Source organism: Stylophora pistillata, chromosome 3, assembly GCF_964205215.1.
Source record: "Stylophora pistillata chromosome 3, jaStyPist1.2, whole genome shotgun sequence".
Classification (NCBI taxonomy): Eukaryota; Metazoa; Cnidaria; class Anthozoa; order Scleractinia; family Pocilloporidae; genus Stylophora; species Stylophora pistillata.
The window spans coordinates 44,265,965-44,286,109 of record NC_142521.1 but is presented as its reverse complement, the minus strand read 5'-3'; the positions used below and the strand labels follow the sequence as shown (position 1 = coordinate 44,286,109).

At 40.1% G+C, this 20,145-nt stretch overlaps 2 protein-coding genes and 1 pseudogene across 3 annotated transcripts; all 3 read left to right on the top strand.

The window, feature by feature from the left end:
• The first annotated feature begins 6,063 nt into the window (after positions 1-6,063).
• On the top strand, positions 6,064-9,054 carry LOC148736289 (uncharacterized; annotated as a pseudogene). The gene is made up of 2 exons (XR_015999397.1): positions 6,064-6,190; positions 7,834-9,054. The product of XR_015999397.1 is annotated as an uncharacterized LOC148736289 (transcript).
• LOC148736290 (uncharacterized) lies at positions 6,547-7,548 on the top strand. Its single transcript, XM_088753057.1, has one exon. The coding sequence runs from the start codon at positions 6,547-6,549 to the stop codon at positions 7,546-7,548; it is 1,002 nt and encodes a 333-aa protein (XP_088609183.1).
• Positions 9,055-14,319: 5,265 nt separating the features above from the next.
• LOC111342420 (beta-1,3-galactosyltransferase 5) lies at positions 14,320-15,594 on the top strand. Its single transcript, XM_088754782.1, has one exon. The coding sequence runs from the start codon at positions 14,521-14,523 to the stop codon at positions 15,511-15,513; it is 993 nt and encodes a 330-aa protein (XP_088610908.1). The 5' UTR covers positions 14,320-14,520; the 3' UTR covers positions 15,514-15,594.
• Positions 15,595-20,145: the final 4,551 nt, after the last annotated feature.

The following is a 20,145-nucleotide window of genomic DNA, read 5'->3' as shown; positions in this document are numbered from 1 at the left end:
TCTTAATGAGTTATTAATTAGGTATTCCCGTTAGTGACCAGGCTTACTCTAGGTCTTTAAGTCGCCGTATCTTTGGACGACTTAACGCGATTTAAGGCGAATTGAAGCAATTTTATTCGACTCAAGTGGTAAAACTCAAGTTAGCAGCAGTCTCTCCATAAGCGTTAAAATCATGATTACAGAATCCCTTGCATCCCTGATGATGCCGTTGAGCGGCGAAAGCTCGGACTTCTACATTATTTTACAATATTTTACGATATTTTACAGTAATTCAAGGCCACATCGATGTTTTCGTTGTTTTAGAATAATCATTTTGGTTACTTTTGTATCCACACAAGTCATCATAGTCTAAAACATCCAGATTTCAAACCATTTTAGCTAAAAATGCTTAGAAAGAATTTCCACATGATTTACATAGATTATTTACATGTATTCGTTATTTTAAAAAGCTTCACAAATTACGGGGACCCAACCAATTAAACGTTGTCCTGCCTCAGTAAGGCGAAATTACACCCCAATGCCATTTTATTGAGAACCATATGCCAAGGTCCTTCGTGAGAGGAACTCCTCTCCAGTCTCTCCAACTACTTTTCCTGGCAACAGAAAAATTTTGCGAACTTCTCGAAGTTTCGACTGAGAGGTAAGGTAAGGTAAAGGTAAAGTCTGTTTACGAGCCTTATTGGCCCATTAGGCCGGTGCTTAAACTCCGGTTTCTGTAGCATGAAGCGACTAGGAGTATTTCTACTCCCGCCTGGATGGGATGCCAGTCCATCGGAGGGTTACCCCCAGCATTAAATTACCGGTACCCATTTATACACCAGGGTGGAGAGAGGCACTGTGAGAGTAAAGTGTCTTGCGTAAGAACACAACACAATGTCCCGGCCGGGGTTCGAACCCGGACCACTCGATTCGGAGTCGAGCCCACCGTTAACCATGAGGCCACCGCGCCTCCACTAGACTGTGAGGTAACAAAGATAATTACACGACGGTTTGAGACAAAAAAGTTGACTACTTTTCAGACATCAACTGACACAATCGGTCATCGCAAATGCACTTTACAAACTGGTTTTCATTGTCAAGTTGCAATTTGATTATATACCCAGACTTCTAATCCATTTAGCTGCTACGTCCGAATTATAGCATTTAGTTCTTCATCAACTTCAGTTCAAGTGTCCTTTAGAGTCTTCTATGAAACATGATTCACTTAACTGGCCGGTCTCAATCATACATACTAGCTTAGAATGGTCAAATGCCTGAGTCGGCAATGCCACTACCGGCTGAAAACAATCTGGAACCTTGGCCACGATCTACAAGTGTTCGTGAGGAAGACTGCTATGTCAGCGAGGGTAAAATGATCAGTCTAAACATTTTTCAAGCTAAACTATTAAAGCGAATCTATTCTTTAAATCTGTAGAGTATCATGTTTGTTTGAAGGCTTTGGAGGATAAATGCAATGAGAGCACGTGGCATCACAAGACCATATATTTAACAAAAACGCTCTCCTTGCAGAGTAGTACACGAGACAAACTCAAAGTACTTGTGCCGTTGAGCTCGACATGATCCACTTATATTCCAATATCGTGACCAAGCATTCGTGCCTCCAAGCACATGAAAACCTAGCAATAGTCACCTGTAGTTACTTAAACTTGCTTAGAGAGCATATCCTAGGCTAGACTTGATAACGATACCGGGGTAGTTGACGGGACCACAAGTAGTAACTTTCAAATCAATAAATGATTTCAGTTTAGAAACGAAAAACGCAGCTTGCACTGAAACATGACGTATGTACACCAGTCACAAAATGTCGACCATGTCGACTATGTCTTCGGTGTTAAGAAAATTGAAAATGGACGGTTTGATAGAAAAAAAAAAGGTCAGTGGTTCGAGTACCGTACAGGCCTGATAATTTTTTTCAGGTCTGATTTTCGCTAATGCATAAATAGCGCTCTCTACTGCGAGGATCGTGCATCATTCGTATCTATAACCGCAGTTCAAAATATATGAACCTCATATATTCACCGTATCTGATTTATCATCACGGGTTTATTACGAATCAACTTAACGGCCTGCTCCCAGTTGGCTTGTTAGCTCAATTGGTAGAGCGCTGCACTAGTATCGCAGAGGTCAGTGGTTCGAGTCCCTTACAGGCCTGATTTTTTTCAGGTCTGATTTTCGCTATTGCATGAATAGCGCTCTCTACTGCGAGGATCGTGCATCATTCGTATCTATAACCGCAGTTCAAAATATATGAACTTCATATGTTCACCGTATCTGATTTATCATCACGGGTTTATTACGAATCAACTTAACGGCTTGCTCCCAGTTGGCTTGTTAGCTCAATTGGTAGAGCGCTGCACTAGTATCGCAGAGGTCAGTGGTTCGAGTCCCGTACAGGCCTGATTCTTTTCAGGTCTGATTTTCGCTATTGCATAAATAGCGCTCTCTACTGCGAGGATCGTGCATCATTCGTATCTATAACCGCAGTTCAAAATATATGAACTTCATATATTCACCGTATCCAAAGAAAACCAAACAATCCACCAAATGGGCTTACCGAGTTATTGAAGGTGAGTTTTTTCGTTGCAAAAATATAATAAATACCAAATGAAAACCTCGAATAGAGTGGACGCACACTTGCTAAACTTTCTTGCCAAAAAAAAAACGAAAACAGTCAAGGAAAGTGGATGATTTTAAAACTGGTTAGAACATAGCTAGCAGAGTCGCGCAATCATATTCATTATACGTAAGCGTGCTCAAAATCCCGATAGTGCACGGTGATAGCGTCAGCAAATCCAACTTCGTCAGAATTTTTTTTTTTCCCGCGAGCGGCCATTGTTAGCGCGGGGAAAAATAATATACTTCGTGACTATAATGCATACAAACAGAAACTCGGCCTACTAGTCCGAAAACGAAGACAATGTTTGGACCTTTTCCCTTGGGCTAGATTTCTTAAATGAGGCAGAAAAAGAGAAAAACAAAGGAAAAGGAGACTCGGCATCAGCGCCGTCACGATTTGCTTCAACTGATATTGTTGTCCGTTTTTCGCGTCGGATTTGATGCACAATTCCACCGGCTATGTTCTAAAACAATTGATTCATGCTTTCAGCTCTGCAATATCGAGTTATGGAGCACGCGGGAAGTTTGGAGAGCACTCAAGAAGCTAGAGTTGCCCTCGGGTATCGCCTCGGGCAACTCTTACGCGTCTTTCGTGCTCTCCAAACTTCCCGCGTGCTCCATAACTCGATCGTGTACGCTAAAGCATGAACCAATTGTTAACTAGTACACACACGTTTCTAACCAACAACTATAACTTTCTCTAGAAAATGAACACCAAAATACAAATAAAATTTTTTTTTCGTTGCCGTTTTTTAATAGCTTGGTGTAGTGAAAGAAAAGTTACCAAGAACCTCCACGACATGAACAACAAAGAGCTTGACCTATCCAGAAGTTAAATCCTGCCTGCGAAGCACTTTTTCAACACCCAAAGCGAGCCGTGAAATCTTAAGTTAAAGTTTAGAACGACAACAAGCCTCTGGGGGTCAACAAATTGAAGGAATGATGAAAGAAATTTCTAAACTAGCGTCTCTTTCGAGAATCTACACTAACCATAGTGTGAGACTAGGTTTACACTAGAGGAGAGTTTTCCGGATTCGTAAATGTTTCCGGATTCATCAATTCTGGAGTATTCGGATTCGTAGGCGTTTACACTAAAAGGATATTCGCATTCCTGACCGTTTACACACAATGACAACTCCGGGAACATTCGAAATGGAATGGTTATCAAGCCCAGTGTTGTTTCGTCGTTCGATCGACAAAGTGAAAATGCCTCCCCCAAAAAAGGCTAGAGTAGATCCAGATGCCACTGAGGCAAATTTGAGTTGGACAGATGCCAAGCAGTCTACGTCGTCGGCGATTAAGTGTGGCTGACGTTAAACCTCCTTGCAATAATAATTTGCGTTTCTTCAGAAATACTGCGGTACACATGATAAAATTTATCGCCTGAACCTGCAACAAGATTAGGCAACCGGAGACCGCCAGCAATGTTAGCACCAGATCCATTTTGGTTTCACCGCAAACTCAAAAGATTGCAGGTGGAAATAATATCCGGACTCGAGAAAAAAAGCGGTTACACGACAAAACTTTCGGGATTCAAAAATTATCGGATTCAAAGTTCCCACTTTAATTTCCGGATTCAAAATCTCCGGAGACACGACCAAACCGGGAAGTTTTTATTTCGGATTCGTCCACTTTCGTGTAGACGGCAGAATGAATCCGGTACTAAAACGTTTCGGATTCATCACGAATCCGGAACAATTTCCTCTAGTGTAAACCTAGTCTCAGAGCCACTGCAATCACGCTGTGGTCCAACGCGCAAGTTCCATCGGGGCACATAATGGCTATCTCTCGTCATCGCAGTGAAGCTAGTCTGAGGAATTACAACACTCGTCCATCCAGTGAACAGCTAAGGGCTTGTTCAGATATCCTCTCTGGTGCATTGAATGGAACACCATCGCAGCCAAGTTCCTCTTATGCAGCCACCAGTTCAGAAAATCCTCACGCTGCTGTAAATTCGACCGTTGTTTATTCACAGAACAACACGACGCAGCAGTTTGTCAAGCTCCAACCACAAGCTTTAAGCAGTTGTTTTCAAATTGTCATGTTGATAACGTCCAGGTTTTCATGGGCCAAAATTCGGCCGGATTTCATCCATCATGTTACTACAGATACTGGTTTTGTACGCAAAAAATACACTTTTATGCATTCCGAATCATAAAGTAAGATTTGCGACTCTGCCTCGTCATCATACGCACTACGAAGTCACGTGAAAAAGCACCAGCCGCTCAAGTGGTCAGTGCACTTCCCGCCTTGTTCGAGTCGGTCAGCAAAAAAAAAAACAGGCGCGGTGTAAGAACAGTTAATTCGAAAAATTTTCTCAATTTAGCCGTGAGGTACATTAGAAGGTGTCTACGTACCAAACTGGAAGCAAAAAATCGTCAATAGAGCTGAAAATGACAGAATCTCAACTTGCTGAAAATGGCGCTGCGCCAAGCAACAGCGAGTCGGCCATCGTCGCGGCCATCAGTTCCATGAGCGAGCTGCTAGTTTCTTCCATCACTTCACTGAAGTTTACCATGACTGAATCCCTCGGTCAGATGAAGGACACTATTGACCACCTTGCAATCGAGGAAGGTTCTTTAGAGGAAAATGCTGAAACTGAAGAACAGCTAGAAATAGCCGCCTACATGGACCAACGATCCACACAGCAGTCGGACAAAAACCAGCAATCTGGGTCCGCAGTGTCAAATAGCCGGGCTAAAAAGCCTACAAGTTCTCAAACAACTGAGCAGAGCATTAACACTCTGATAAATCAGAGCTCTGAATCTCAGCGTGATGTTCCTGATGGGGAAATTGACCTACTGTCAGGCATTGCGAACGATCTCAAACTTGATCAAAAGAAGGCTCCTGCTATAAATGAGCAGATCGCCAAAATTGTCCACAGCTTAATGAGAGAAAAGCTTACGGACGAAGTTCTGACGGCGACACAGAATCGCTATAATACGCCAGGAAACTGTGAATGTCTCACCAGCACGAAGGTCAACCATCTCATTTGGGATAAACTTAAACCAGACACGAGGTCTGCTGATATCAAGTTGCAACGAGGGCAATCCAACCTTGTCAAAGGGCTCATTCCTGTAGTTTCTACGGCTGAGAAACCTGTGCAGGCACGGGATAAAATTCCCAAAGATGCCTTGGATGCCCCTGATTTAATAAGAGCGGTCACTGATGCCATTGCTCTGATAGGTGCCGCTAATTTCGAGTTAAACATGCGGCGCCGAGAGAACATCAAGGCCGAGCTAAACGAAGACTACAAGCATTTGTGCTCCAGCTTGGTCCCATTCACAGACTTCTTGTTTGGCAATGATGCCGATTTGTCTAAACAACTTAAAGATCTCGCGGAAGCGACCAAGGTCAGCAAAAAGTTTAACCACAAAGTGGAAGGCCACAAAAGCAATGGATACAGAGGTTACAAACACGCAAAGTTCAAAGGATTTGGCTACAAGAACTCCTCGCGTGGTCCAGGCACTCAGATCAATAAACATATAAACTGGAAAAGGCCCGGCCCCCCTTACAACAAAAAGGACGAGGGGAGGAGGCCAAACAAATAGGGCCAGAAAACCCCTTAAATGAGGTAAGCTATAGCACAAGTTATTTTCGAGCTGGTAGATTGCAACAATTTGTCCTAGCATGTAGAGATATAACTGACGACCCAGAAGTCTTAGATTGGGTTGAGCACTGTCATTTAGGGTGCGTAGATGTTGTATCCCAAGTACAGGAACTGGGTTGTAAGGTCATTAAATTCAATGATACCGAATCTGCTATTATAGATTCAGAAATTGTTAAACTCCTTAATAAAGGTGTAATTGTGGAGTCTCCTCACTCTCAGGGAGAATTTGTATCATCCATTTTCCTTAGACTCAAAAAGAATGGAGTGGACTCCTGAATTTAAAGGAGTTAAACCAGTTCATTGTTTACCGGGACTTCAAAATGGACTCATTCAAGACAGTGACAGATCTAATGACCCAAGGATGTTTTATGGCATCTGTTGATATAAGAGATGCATACTATACAGTGCCAATTGCCATAGAACATCAAAAATACTTGAAATTCATATGGCGGGACAAATTGTATCAATATACCTGCCTACCAAATGGGTTGGCATCCGCCCCTAGAATTTTTACTAAACTGTTAGAACCAGTGTTTAATGTACTCAGGCAAAAAGGTTATTTGTCTTCCTCGTACATAGGTGATTGCTACCTTCAAGGAGCCTCATACGGGGAATGTTATGAAAATGTACTAGAAACTATTATGTTGCTCAGGGAACTTGGGTTTCCTATTCACGAAGAAAAATCAGTGCTTGTACCATCTCAGGTCTTGACATGCCTGGGATTTGTACTTAACTCAATCACAATGACTGTGCAGCTTACTGACAGCCGAAAGGAGAAACTGAAAAATGCCTGTTTCAACCTAGTTAACAAAGAGAACTGCACAGTCCAACAAGTGGCAGAGGTCATTGGGCTGCTAGTGTCAAGTTTGCCAGGGGTAGAACTTGGCCCTTTACACTATCGCAGTCTTGAAAGAGATAAATCTAATGCCTTGAGAGAAAACAAAGGCAACTTTGGGTCTTCAATGACCCTCTCCCCCAGTTCTAGGGCAGAACGCAATTGGTGGATAACTAATGTGGACACCTCAAACAAACTTATTTCTCATGGTGAACCAGAACTCCTCATTCAAACTGATGCCTCTACCCATGGCTGGGGAGGTGTGAGGGGAGACCAGAGAACAGGGGGGAGGTGGAACCAACAGGAAGCACCCCATCACATTAACTATCTAGAATTATTGGCTGTACTCTTAACGTTAAAGGCTTTATTTGGAGAGTGTGCTAATTTGCACATTCGGGTTCAATGTGATAATACCACCGCAGTTTGTTATATCAACAATATGGGACTGCAACTCAGTCACAAAACGCATATGGAATTATTGTGTTGAACACAACATCTGGTTAAGTGCCTCACATCTGCCAGGATGTGAGAACACTGAAGTAGATAGAGAATCTAGGCACTTTAATGACCATACTGAATGGAAGTTAGAGTCAAAAATATACCAGTCAATAACCAAGCGACTTGGTCAGCCAAGCATTGATTTGTTTGCATCTCGCTTAAATAAACAATGTACAGTCCATGCCTCCTGGAGGCCTGATCCAGATGCACTGTTTGTTGATGCATTCTCTGCCAACTGGAATACTTTCTTCTTTTATGCTTTCCCTCCATTTAGTCTGATTGGGAAATGTCTGGAAAAAATTCAAGCAAACAAAGCAGAGGGAATACTGGTGGTGCCCTTCTGGACATGCCAAAGCTGGTATCCCAAACTGATGCGACTACTTGTGGCTCCTCCACTGTACATCACACCCAGGGCAACACTCCTAACACTACCAGGGTGCCAGAAACTTCACCCACAGAGGAAAAAGTTGAATCTGTTAGCATGTCATTCATGCGGAGACTTTACAAAAACAGAGGCTTTTCTGAAAGAGCAACCAACATTGTCTTGCAATCCTGGCGCCAGTCATCCCAGAAACAGTACGATGCCCACATCAGGAAATGGCTTTTCTTCTGCACTAAAAGGCAAGCAGATCCTATTTTCCCTACTATAGGTTTGGCTGTGGAATTTTTGACAACCCTTTATGATGAAGGATTGAGCTACAGCAGTATAAACTCTGCAAGATGTGCCTTGTCTGCTATTTTAGACAGTCCTGACTCAGTTCACCATACCTTTGGTGGGCACCCTGATGTCAAGAGGTTCTTGAAGGGCGTCTTCCAAAGTAAGCCCCCTCTTCCTCGTTATAGCAAAACTTGGGATGTCAACTTGGTACTCCAGTACATTGGCACTATGGGAACTCCCAAGAACTCTCTCTTAAGGACTTGACATTGAAACTCGTGATGTTAGTTGCTTTAACCACAGCCCAGAGAGGGCAGTCATTGCAACTTTTAGACACTCTGAACATGGTACAAGAGGAGACTGCTTATACGTTTCTGCTTGATAGTAATTTAAAACAAAGCAAACCCGGCAGATCAACCTCTGAATTAGTTGTTAAGTTATATGCGTACCCACATGACCGCAACCTTTGTGTAGTCAATGCTTGTTCAGTATACCTTGATAAGACTAAGTCACTACGTGGCAGTGAATCTCATTTGCTCATAACTCATCAGAAACCACATAAGAGAGCCAGCAGAGACACACTAAGACGCTGGATCCAGCAAATGATGTTGAAGGCTGGCATAAGTATTAATGTTCACAAGCCTCATAGTACCCGCTCAGCTGCAGCCTCGAAGGCTAAGGTCAACAATGCCTCCCTTGCTGAGATAATGCAAACTGCTGGGTGGAGTTTAGCAGCCACTTTCGCTCGGTTTTATGATAGGGAGATTGAACAAGGTTCCTTGTTTACTAACAGGGTACTCAGCCTAAGTTAAATTGGTATTAAAGAGTTTCTTCTGATTATAGCGTGTGCTATCAGTTGCTTTGAAATCTCACGTGACTTCGTAGTGCGTATGATGACGAGGCAGAATCAAAAATTAAACGAGACTTACCTTAAGTCGATGTTTGATTGGGATTCTGCCGAGACATCAGTAGCTCAAGGAGTCACGCCCATACCCTATAGAGGTATTTATACCCACCCACACTTCTTCTGCTACTATTCACCTGATTAGCACACTCAAGGCTTTAAAGACTGACCACTTGAGCGGCTGGTGCTTTCTCACGTGACTTCTTGTGCTACTGATTACTCGGCAGAATCCGAATCAAACATCGACTTAAGGTAAGTCTCGTTTAATTTTTGATTCTTCGTGATAGCTTTTGATGGTTTGACATTTTTGACAGCTTTGGTCTTGTTCATCCAATCAAGTTAGGTTGCACATTCTAACAAGGATTCTGATTGGCTTATTGTAAGCGTGCTCTGTCAGAGTATAGAACATGCTGATGACACTGTTGTTCGCTTTGAAAATAAAGTTTGTTTGGAAATTGCAAGGAGTGTGTGGCGAATTTAACGGATTCTTTATTATAAAACAAATAGAGAAGCCTTGACTGTGCTCTGCTCTGTAGTAGAGCACTTAGGAAGCGGCTAGAGCACTCAATAAGTGGGGAGAAACACTCGACAACGTCTCGTGTTTCTCCCTACACTTCCTTCGTGCTCTAGCCGCTTCCTGCGTGCTTTACTACAGAACAGAGCACAGTCAAGGCTTCTCTATTTGTTAAATAGTGGATCGATTTATGAACAACAAGAAGGCGTAGCCATGGGGAGCCCAGTTTCGCTGTTATTGCTAATCTCTACATAGAAAGTTGGAGAACAGGCAATAACCTCATCATCTTACAAGCTTTAGATCTTGAAACGTTGCGTTGATGACACCTTTACACCTCAATGTGCTTCAGCATGGAGCTGCCGAGCCCGCTACCGAGTTCAATATACTCTGGTTTCAGGGCACGAATTGTCGATCAGGAAAATATCCCTGAGGTCATCAGGAAGGGGGTATTGGGGTCTATTGGAAACCGCAAAACCGTAGGAAGAAATCATCCAAAGCCACAAAAGTAAAGGAAAATTCTTCATTGCAGAATTTTTTGTGCTCGTGTGTCAATGTGCCTGTCTATTGCGTCCTATTTAAGCTGAAATTTTCAGAGCTTAGAGGTCATAAGAAAAAAGACTCAGTGACTCACTTTGGTCGGGCCAGACGGGAAAATATTTGGCTCTTGTTCACGAGGCACAGACCTTGCTTCGATCTCGAAACTTCAGACCTCGAAACTTCAGACTTCGAAACTCATCAGACCTCGAAACTTCAGGTCGCTTCACCCCTTGAAAAAAGATTGAAATTGTAAACACAGCTCTACATGAATGAATATTTATTTACGATAACTGTCGCGACTAACCCCAAGTATTAAGTCACGCAACAATCCCGCATTGATAATTGGAGAAAGCAGGCGCGTAGCGTCCTCTACGCATATACGCACGTGCGTACTTGAAGTGACCAGAAAAATTTGAAAACAATGTTGTGTTTGCGCCACGTTTGCTCAAAATAAGGGCAAGACGCTTTGTTCTTTGCTTGTATTCACACAACTATTACAAACAAGAAATAAAGAACGCAGTATTTTTCGCTCATGCAGTTTACTTACGGTATTCTAGATCATATGTACTTGTGCGTACTTGAAAAAATGACCACGCTACGCGCCTGGACAGGTAAAAGGTTTCCTATATTTTTATTCAAAACGAAAACAAGAACGACAAGAACAATGGCAAAATTATTTCACTTTCTTAATTTGTCTGAAATTGTAAACTTCGCGAGTTTCGGCAATGAAAGACAATCACTGCAATCATTTAGTAAACTGAAATCAGTTAAATTACCACACTGGTATTAGCGTTTACGAAAAATGATCGACAAGTTTATCACAGTTTTAGGTTGGTGTTCAACTGCTAAAACATAGCGCTAACTCGCCGAAATCGCTTCAAAAGGGCCTGAGATGCTAGGAATCAACAAAGAAAACAACAAGGCAATAAGGTAAGTCCTGTTTATTTCAAAACAAGACATTTTTTCCTCTCTTTTAAGGCAAACCGATAACATCCTATACAAACCTTTATAAATATAAAACGTTGCGCAACACGGTAAGAGTCACGTCTGCTTTTCTAGTAGTGAGCTTGGGCTGTCTGTGTGCTAGGATGGGGGAGAACCTATATGCGTCCCCAAACGATCCCACACTTTTGGTATCGTCTAAGCCATGCCAGAGTGCTTAAACTCATATTATATATATATATATATATATATATATATATGTATATATATATATAATAAGGTAGGAGAAGTAGTGTGGCACACGAAGACGGACAACATCGAGCGAAGGAAGACATATACTCAATAAAAAGTCTAAAAAGTTTAATAAAAAACGTTTCGGTCCGAGACCTTCATCAGTTGTAATACAATGACTTAAAAATTTCTTAAATACATTTATATAGGGTGTGATGACACATATAAACAAACACAGTAATAACTACGCGAAAAATTATCACTATAAAAAGAAATAGAAAAATTGTCGAATCCACTGAAAATGTAAAGGAACCAGCGTTGACTTGAAAGGCGAGAATTGTACTAAAATTCTGTAAAAAATTTCTCCTTTATTAATTGTAAACTGCCGCCGGCAGTCTGGAAAAGTCCCCCGCACAGTTTTGTAAAGTGCATTAGAGCATTTACATGGAAATGCGCTATAGAAATTGATTATTATTTATTATTATTATACTTCACAGGTCTTTTCCTTAGTGACCATAGTAGACCCAAACTCAATTTTCTACTTAGATTCCTTTATACGTTCCATTATTATTATTATTTTTTTAATTATTCTCTTTGTAAATATTGACTTTTATCATCGTTCACAATATTTGAAAGATTGAGTTCCAAATGGTTGCTTTCTTGAATGAATGAATGAATACCTTTATTTAAGTGTCAGACTAAAATAGCAGTACATAACCACTAAATGGGGACACTACAAAATAAATTAAAAATGACTAAATCCATATATTAATTAAAGTTAAAATGCTAATTGAGCTAAAAATACTAAGATTGGCTAACATGCTAAAATATTTACAATATGTATAAGATAAAATGTACATTAAAAAACTTTTTTACATTAAGTACTGCATAAAATACAGTTGGTACAGTAATTATCGGTCAGTAAAGTATTTAGATCAATCTTACGGATATTTATCTTGAAAGATGATAATGTTGGCAGATCTCTAATGTTCTTAGGTACAATATTCCATAACTTAGGTCCAGTATATCTGATAGAGTGCTTACCATATGTTGCTGTATTAAATCTAGGAATAACAAATTCTTTGCTACGTAGGGCATATTTCGTATCAGACCTCCGAAATAGGTCAGCAATATACTTAGGACATATATTATTCTTGACCTTGTACATGAGAGTAGCCATGTCCTGTAATCTTCTGTTATGTAAAGTACATAGATTAGCCATACCCAATAGTGTGTTATAACTTGACGTTTTGTCGCAATAGATGGCTCTAAGTGCCCTTTCCTGTATGCGTTCGAGTTTTCTGCTGTCACTAGTACGACAGAAGTGTCAAACAAGATGAGAGTAAGTTAGATAAGGAAGAATGGCAGCTTTAAACAATTGCAACTTGGTGCTAGTAGGTATTAAGTTTCTGAGTCTCATTAAGACTCCTACACGTTGGCTGCTTTTCTTACAGATTGTAGTAATATGTTCAGCAAATCGGAGATCATTGTCAATTGATACTCCAAGCAATTTCAGGCAGGCAGTTGATTTAACTTCTACGTCTCCAATAACAATTCTCATACTATGATCACATTTATTACCAAGTGTTAAGGTTCGATACTTGTCGAAGTTTCCTTTAAGGAAGTTGGAACTGTACCAGTTGGAAGCTACTTCAGCACTTACTGTCAGATTAGCATGAACATCAGCTAGATTACTGCTCATATCATAAAACTGGTGGTCATCTGCATACATATTAAGGTTTGTATTAATGTCATAAGTTAGATCATTCTGAAAAATGTTCCATAATAACGGCCCAAATGCAGATCCCTGTGGGCATCCCCTTGACACCCTCTCCCAGGAGCTCACTACTGGTCCCAGTTTAACTCTGTTGAAGCGATCAGTAAAATATGAGTTCAGCAGTCTGATACTGTTGTTGTTAACACCATAAGCCTTTAGTTTAGCCAACATGAGAGGATGATATAGAGAATCAAATGCTTTACTCATGTCTGTGGAGAGAACTCCGACAATTTTGCGTTCATCCAAAGCCATTTTCCAGTTCTCGGTTAATGACAATAAAGCAGTTTCACAGCTGTTCCTCTTCCTATATGCTGTTAATTTATCACATAGTTTATTATTAAACCCATGACTTAGTTGCTTGCTGAGTAGCTGCTCAAAGATTTTGTTAACTGTGACTTGCACAGTTATTGGACGATAGTTTTCTTTCTCATGGGGATCTTCCTTCTTAAAGACTGGTGTCCACTCTCCTTTCTTCCACATTGTAGGCCACTCACAACAGGTAATACATGAATTATACAGTGTAGTCAAGGGTATTGATAACTCTCTTGCCCCAGCTTTTAGAGCCTTTGAGGGAATGCCATCCCATCCATTACTTTTTCTAGTATTGAGACTTTGTAGTGCTGTTTCCACCTCAACTCTATTTAATATCTGGAATTGAAAGCTGTCTTGAGCAGCCGAGTTCTCCATAATACTCTGAACACTCGCGTGTGTAGCAAACGTATTGTCAGTAATTTCATTAGTGTTTCCTATCCCCTTAGCAATATTCGCAAAGTAATTACATAGATGATTTGCGATCTTGAATTGATCATGACATATGTTTTCATCGATATTTAGACTCAGGTCAGTGGTTAACAATTTTACCAATAAACTCTTATTTTGCTGTTAAAGCAATTAGCTACGCAAATTTAAAATGAATGAGCTTTTTTTAGGATTATTATAAGTACAGTGGAACCTCGATTTAGCGAAGTACCCAGGAACTTGTAATATTACAGGAAGAAGCAGGACGAGACAAATATAAATGTCAACAGAACGACAGGTCTTTTTTGATCAAGATGGCGGATCTCTCTCCGTGTGCTAGTCACGTGATATACGTACACAGAATACACAGGGTATTATTAGTTCATTATATCGAGGATTCGTTATATCGAGGTTCCATGGCATACATCGTGACATTCTACTGTTACTTTAGCCGGGATAAAAACTAAAGTATCGTTCGTTATACCGAGGACCTCGTTATATAGAGGTTCGTTAAATCGAGGTTCCACTGCAGTATATGGATTTGGTGGATTTTGATAGAGTTGTTATCATTTTCATTAGACGTCGTCTCTTGATTTGCATATAATTGCCGTTCCGTCTCGTTTTCGCTCATCATCTGTTCGCGTGACTTTATTTTCCAATGAAATGGTCCGAAAACGGACTAAAAAGATTTTGTTAGCTTTATTCCTTGGGATGGCAACTTGTGTATCTTTCCAGCTACACTATGCATGGAAGAATCTTTTCGCTCTTCACGCTCCAGGAGAGGAAGTTGATCCAAAGCAGCAAGAAATCGAATTACAAAGACCGACAACCACCATGACAACCTCAATAGAGTCATTAACAACAACTTTAATTTCGCCGTATATTAAGCATAGAACGTTTCTTATAACAAAGAGATCTTGTATGAAACAATACGATCTCCTTATGATTATCTCATCCGCTCCCGCTAATTTTAAAAGAAGGAATATTATTCGCAAGACTTGGGCTTTCGAAAAAGCTTTTCAACCAAGATGGACAACGGTTTTTCTCGTCGCTCAAACACGAGATGAAGCTGTATCAGACGCATTGTTAAAAGAAGATGAAGCCCACAAAGACCTTGTGCGAGCTAGCTATTACGAACACTACTGGAATCAAACTCGAAAGATACAAATGGGCTTCGAATGGGCAGTAACTTATTGTAATTTCTCGTTTCTTTTGAAGCTAGACGACGACGTGTTCGTGCATATCCCAAGAGTTCTCTCCTTCTTGAGTGCGCCCAGCACGCCGAAGAAAAAGCTTTACGCTGGTAATCACTACACAAATAATATTCCTTTTAGGGGAGGTAAATGGAAAGTAACTTACGAAGAATATAACCAGACAAGGTATCCGGATTTTTGTCCTGGCTTTGGATATATTTTATCTCACGACGTTGTAAGTGCATTTATTGAAACGTTCTCTTCTTTTCCGTACTTTCGACTGGACGATGTTTACGTCGGCATGCTAGCCGATAGGAACGGAATTAATGTCACGAACAATAACGGATTTGAGGTATGGCATCCACCTGGACATGTTTGTGTTCCAACAAATTATACTTTAGTTAGGCATGATGTCGGAGAAGAGTGCCAGATGAAAATGTTCAAGACAGGATTTTTTTCTTGAGTAGTTCAATATCATAATTAATGCAAGCAATTTTCTAATTATTTCAGGCATAGTTTTCATATTAAATATTTATTCTTTGTCGATGTGTAGTTGTTTATAGCCTTTTTGTTTCGAATGACAGAGGGCTAAAGCTCGAAATGTCTGATTTAAAAACTTTATACAGTGGTCAGTTTACATCAACAACCCCACTTAGGCACCCTTTCTTCAGAAACTTACCCTCTCCAATTGTACGGCGGATTTGTTCATCTAACACCGATATTCGTGTATTCTATCATCATTGTGACAATCTTCTATTTAATTTTAATTTTTATCTTATGCAACAAATTTAAACAATTTAAAACTCATCATGATCAGCATCAAAACTCATGATTGATATCATCGAACCAACGATGATATCATTAGGTACCAAAATAATGCATTTCATAAGAAGCATGCATTCCCAAAACTGCCTCAAGGGTTAGTTAAATAATGTGGGATTTCATAACTTGCGCCAATGCTAAAATTTGCAACTTCGATTCATTAAATTCACAGGACTAACGTGGTCAGGGTTCTTACATAACTTAAAATGATCGGTAGTCGAAAATTTGTCAAAAAATTTATCAAACACAAGGTAGCTAAGAATCTTTTCAAAGCCGGATGGAAAAATTGATAGAGCTTCCTTTCCAGTTAAGAGCTTCAAGCGCCCTAATATACTCTGTTATTTTTTAGCGAACGAATTTTCGGAAAACGCGATAAATATGACTGATCATTTTCATTGTTACGCATCGAGAGAAAGATGTTTAGTGGATAGGATTAGGAAATTGCAATGTTATAGGAGAAAGGTCTACGACGAACTTATCCAAGTTTTAGGTCTCTTTGTTTTCCCAAACTTGAGATATTCGTCGAAATGTTTAGCTCAAATTTACAGAGTCCAGTATATCTTTGGTCCTCCAACATGGCGGCCGGAAATAGTGTAAAACATCTGGAACTTACTTTGGGTATCTAGCTCACTGATTATGTAAACTAAACCAACAACATGTACAAAAACACTCTTTTTAACAATTCATTCGCTAAAAAGGCTAAAAATCACTAGGTAACTCTATATTTTTCGACAAACACGATCGGCATTGTGTCAGTCACGCAACCACCATGCTCCGGTTGTTCAAAGCGCGGATAGCGCTATCCAACGGATAAATCACTATCCAGCGGATAAGTATTACCAAAACGTACTGCGCTATCCACCGGATAGGGATTTATCCACTGGATAGCGTTATCCGTCCTTCGAACAACCGGGGCCAGGACTATAAACTTCAAACTGCGCTGGTTTCCAAATAAAGCTTGTCATTGAGCTGAAAATTCTATTTTAAAATTTGAATACGTCACGTGAGAATCAGCACTTGAGGTAATCAGCCACGATTATTCGGCATATGGTATTTCGAGGACTGGACTGGACTGGACTGGACTAGTAAAACGCGGACTAGTAAAACGTGGACTAGTAAAACGCGGACTAGTAAAACGCGGACTAGTAAAACGCGGACTAGAAAAACGCGGACTAGTAAAACGCGGACTAGTAAAACGCTGACTAGTAAAACGCGGACTAGTAAAACGCTGACTTGTAAAACTAATAAATTTGAATAACGTTTGTTTTCTTTATAACTCACTCGCTATCAAATTGTTAAGTTCAAGGAGGATTTTCCCGTAATTAAACTCGTAATTGTAGCCCTAAATCATTCGGATTCTTCAAATTAAAGAGAAAGCTTTCGCCGAAACATTTTTATTTTTAAATGTAGTTAAAAGGCTTCCGAACAAATTTTCAAACATTTTATGAAAAGTAACTGTCACGATGTGATACCTGTCAATTGAAGAGGAAAGAAGCATACGCTTTTGAAGAAACAGCAGTACTGGTCTGAGAAACACACACGAGTTAACTGATCATGCGACGATTTTCTCGTAAAAAGAAAAACAGAGATCTTACAGAAAGTATTTTTTATTTCCAACAACGATTAATCTTCGAAGATTTACCTCTGTTCCGTTTTAAAATGTCACGGAAAGTCAAATTGTAAGTGAATGCAAATATGTGTTTTGGAGTCGTCAGTCTGCTTTTTTGTTTTCTGTAATGGCGTGTGTAAATCGGTTATTCTTCCACCGAAAAGCTGAAATCAATGAGACTCTCTCTACCTAGACACAAGCAGATTAAATGCGACTTTTATTCATCGAATTCCTGCGTTTCTGCCATGAAATTTACGACTAAAGTGTATTTTAGGATTTTGAACTGCTGCTGAATAAAATTCTTTCTTAGCCTAAACTTATAAATTCGTTTGTATCTGGCGCATGTCAAACTCATTTGTAGCTTAAAGGTCAAACAGGGATTGTCACTCACTAAATTGGCTCGCCATTAAGTCTTGTGATCGCCTTCGTATGAAATTGTTTTTTTGTTTTTGTTGTTAAGTCCGCGTTCTACTAGTCCGCGTTTTACTAATCCGCGTTTTACTAGTCAGCGTTTTACTAGTCCGCGTTTTACTAGTCCGCGTTTTACTAGTCCGCGTTTTACTAGTCAGCGTTTTACTAGTCCGCGTTTTACTAGTCCGCGTTTTACTAGTCCAGTCCAGTCCTCGAAATACCATATGCCCGATTATTCTGGAGCGTTGAGTCGTTCTCAAGCGTTGACACGCATAATCGCTTGTCTATGGATTCCATAGCTGATAGCTGAGGTCCAACTCTTGGGAATTTTTTTCGGAGGGCACCGGTTTTCGCTGTAACCCCATCACCAAAACCATTCAACAGACAAAGTCAAGAATCAAAGAGATAAAAGAAGATAAATATTCAAGCAGTCAAAGATTCAGGTCTGTGCGATGTTTCGTGTGGGAGATATTAAAAAAAAACGACTTAAATTCATGAGGCTTTGAATTTACAAGCATAAGTATCTTACAGCCCTCTCATAACAATACATTAATTCAAAGGGAGTTTTAAGTAGTTTTCTGCTGATATACGATCGCTTGAATGATTCAGTACAATGCGTCTGTCACTTTTCTTTCAAATAACACAAAAGCGTAATGTCTTTTTTTTTGCTAAAAATAAGAAAAGGTGCCATATCTGTGTTCCTTTGAGGGGCACAAATTTGGCGGTGGGAAGCTAACAAAAATACATGTCAGCGAGTTTTGCTATAAAAAGCCTGTAGTGCTCTTCTGAGGGCTCATAAACATCTATTTGAGTACTTATTATACAAGGATTGTTCAGATTGCGAAATCTCAGCGGTAAGTCACTCTTTTACCCTACGTGCATTCTCGGCCAACATTTGAATATTGTATCACGCAAAATTCAACCTTGCATCATCACAAGACGAAAAGATGCCTAACAGTTCCCAGTGAAACGCCGCATTGAAGAATCCTCCAGGTTGGTTGATTTATTGCAATTTACTAGAAAGGTTTGTGAACGATTATTTAGATAGCAAGAAAACCATCTGAGGGAGGATCCATAATTTAGACAATAGAATATCGTGTACCATTTTGTTTCGTGTGATGAATTTCCGCCTATTATGTACGTATTGTTCTCGAACGGCTGTAGTTAGGTTTCGACAAGAGCCCTCCTGGTTTTGACTAGGGTTTCGACTGGAGATGGAATTCATACATGGACCGATAAAAGTCATAAAGCAGACCACTAAAGGTTCTTGAATAAAAGAAGATAAGACAGTACCTCATCTTTTGTCGTGTAACACTGGCCAACTGAAATATCAATTCCACGTGATAGTCTCGAATTTTGAGTAAACGTGAAAGAGTTTTGGATATTGTTCATGATGCGTGAAAAGGCCAAATACTTTTACGCGACTGAGTTTTACAAAGGGGACCGTATAGGGGACCCTCGGAAGAGAAACTTTACACGTGGAAAATGCCATTCATTGTTCAATTCATGTTCAGTTGTTGTTGCTGTTGTTCTTTTTTTTTTTTTTTTATTGTATTCATTTCTCGCGAGTTACATCGTCACGAGGAAACATAAGCATCGATATGCCCTCTCTTCTGAAGTTATTAGTACAACTTACATTTCCGGGCCCACCAGCAACACAGTACTTGCCCAAAAACTTTTTTTTGAACTTCTTAACATTTTCGCCGCGAGCTTCTTAACATTTTCGCCGCACTCCATGCTCACTTGGGGTTTACTCGGAGTTCTGAGATGTATACAACCAGTGACGTCACAACACTGTTTTGGCCGTGCCAAGACGGCTGCCGATTTTGGGCTCGACTTGCCGAGTTTAAAGGGCTGGAAGAAAGCTTTCCGCGCTCAGTTGGACCAAACAAAACTCACAGCGCTTGTTAGTAAGGTTCAAACTTTATTATCATGTAAAAATCTCAGATACGAAAATTTCGTTTCATTGACACTTTAAATCAATTAGTAGACTATTAAAATACGGCTTACACGATTAGTTTTACCCAAATCTCAGAGAAAGCAAGAGCACAAATTTTTGCGTGAGTTTTTTGGGGCCGGGACATCATTTACAGCTTTGACATAAATAACCATTTTTAATGTGCTGGTCAGCAGCTTCTTTTCATTTCCACTTGTTAAATGTAAGTCACTGAGTATATAATTTGTTGCATGTAAGTCACTGAGTATATAATTTGTACATAAGTGAGTATATAATTTGTTGCAGATCCATAGACC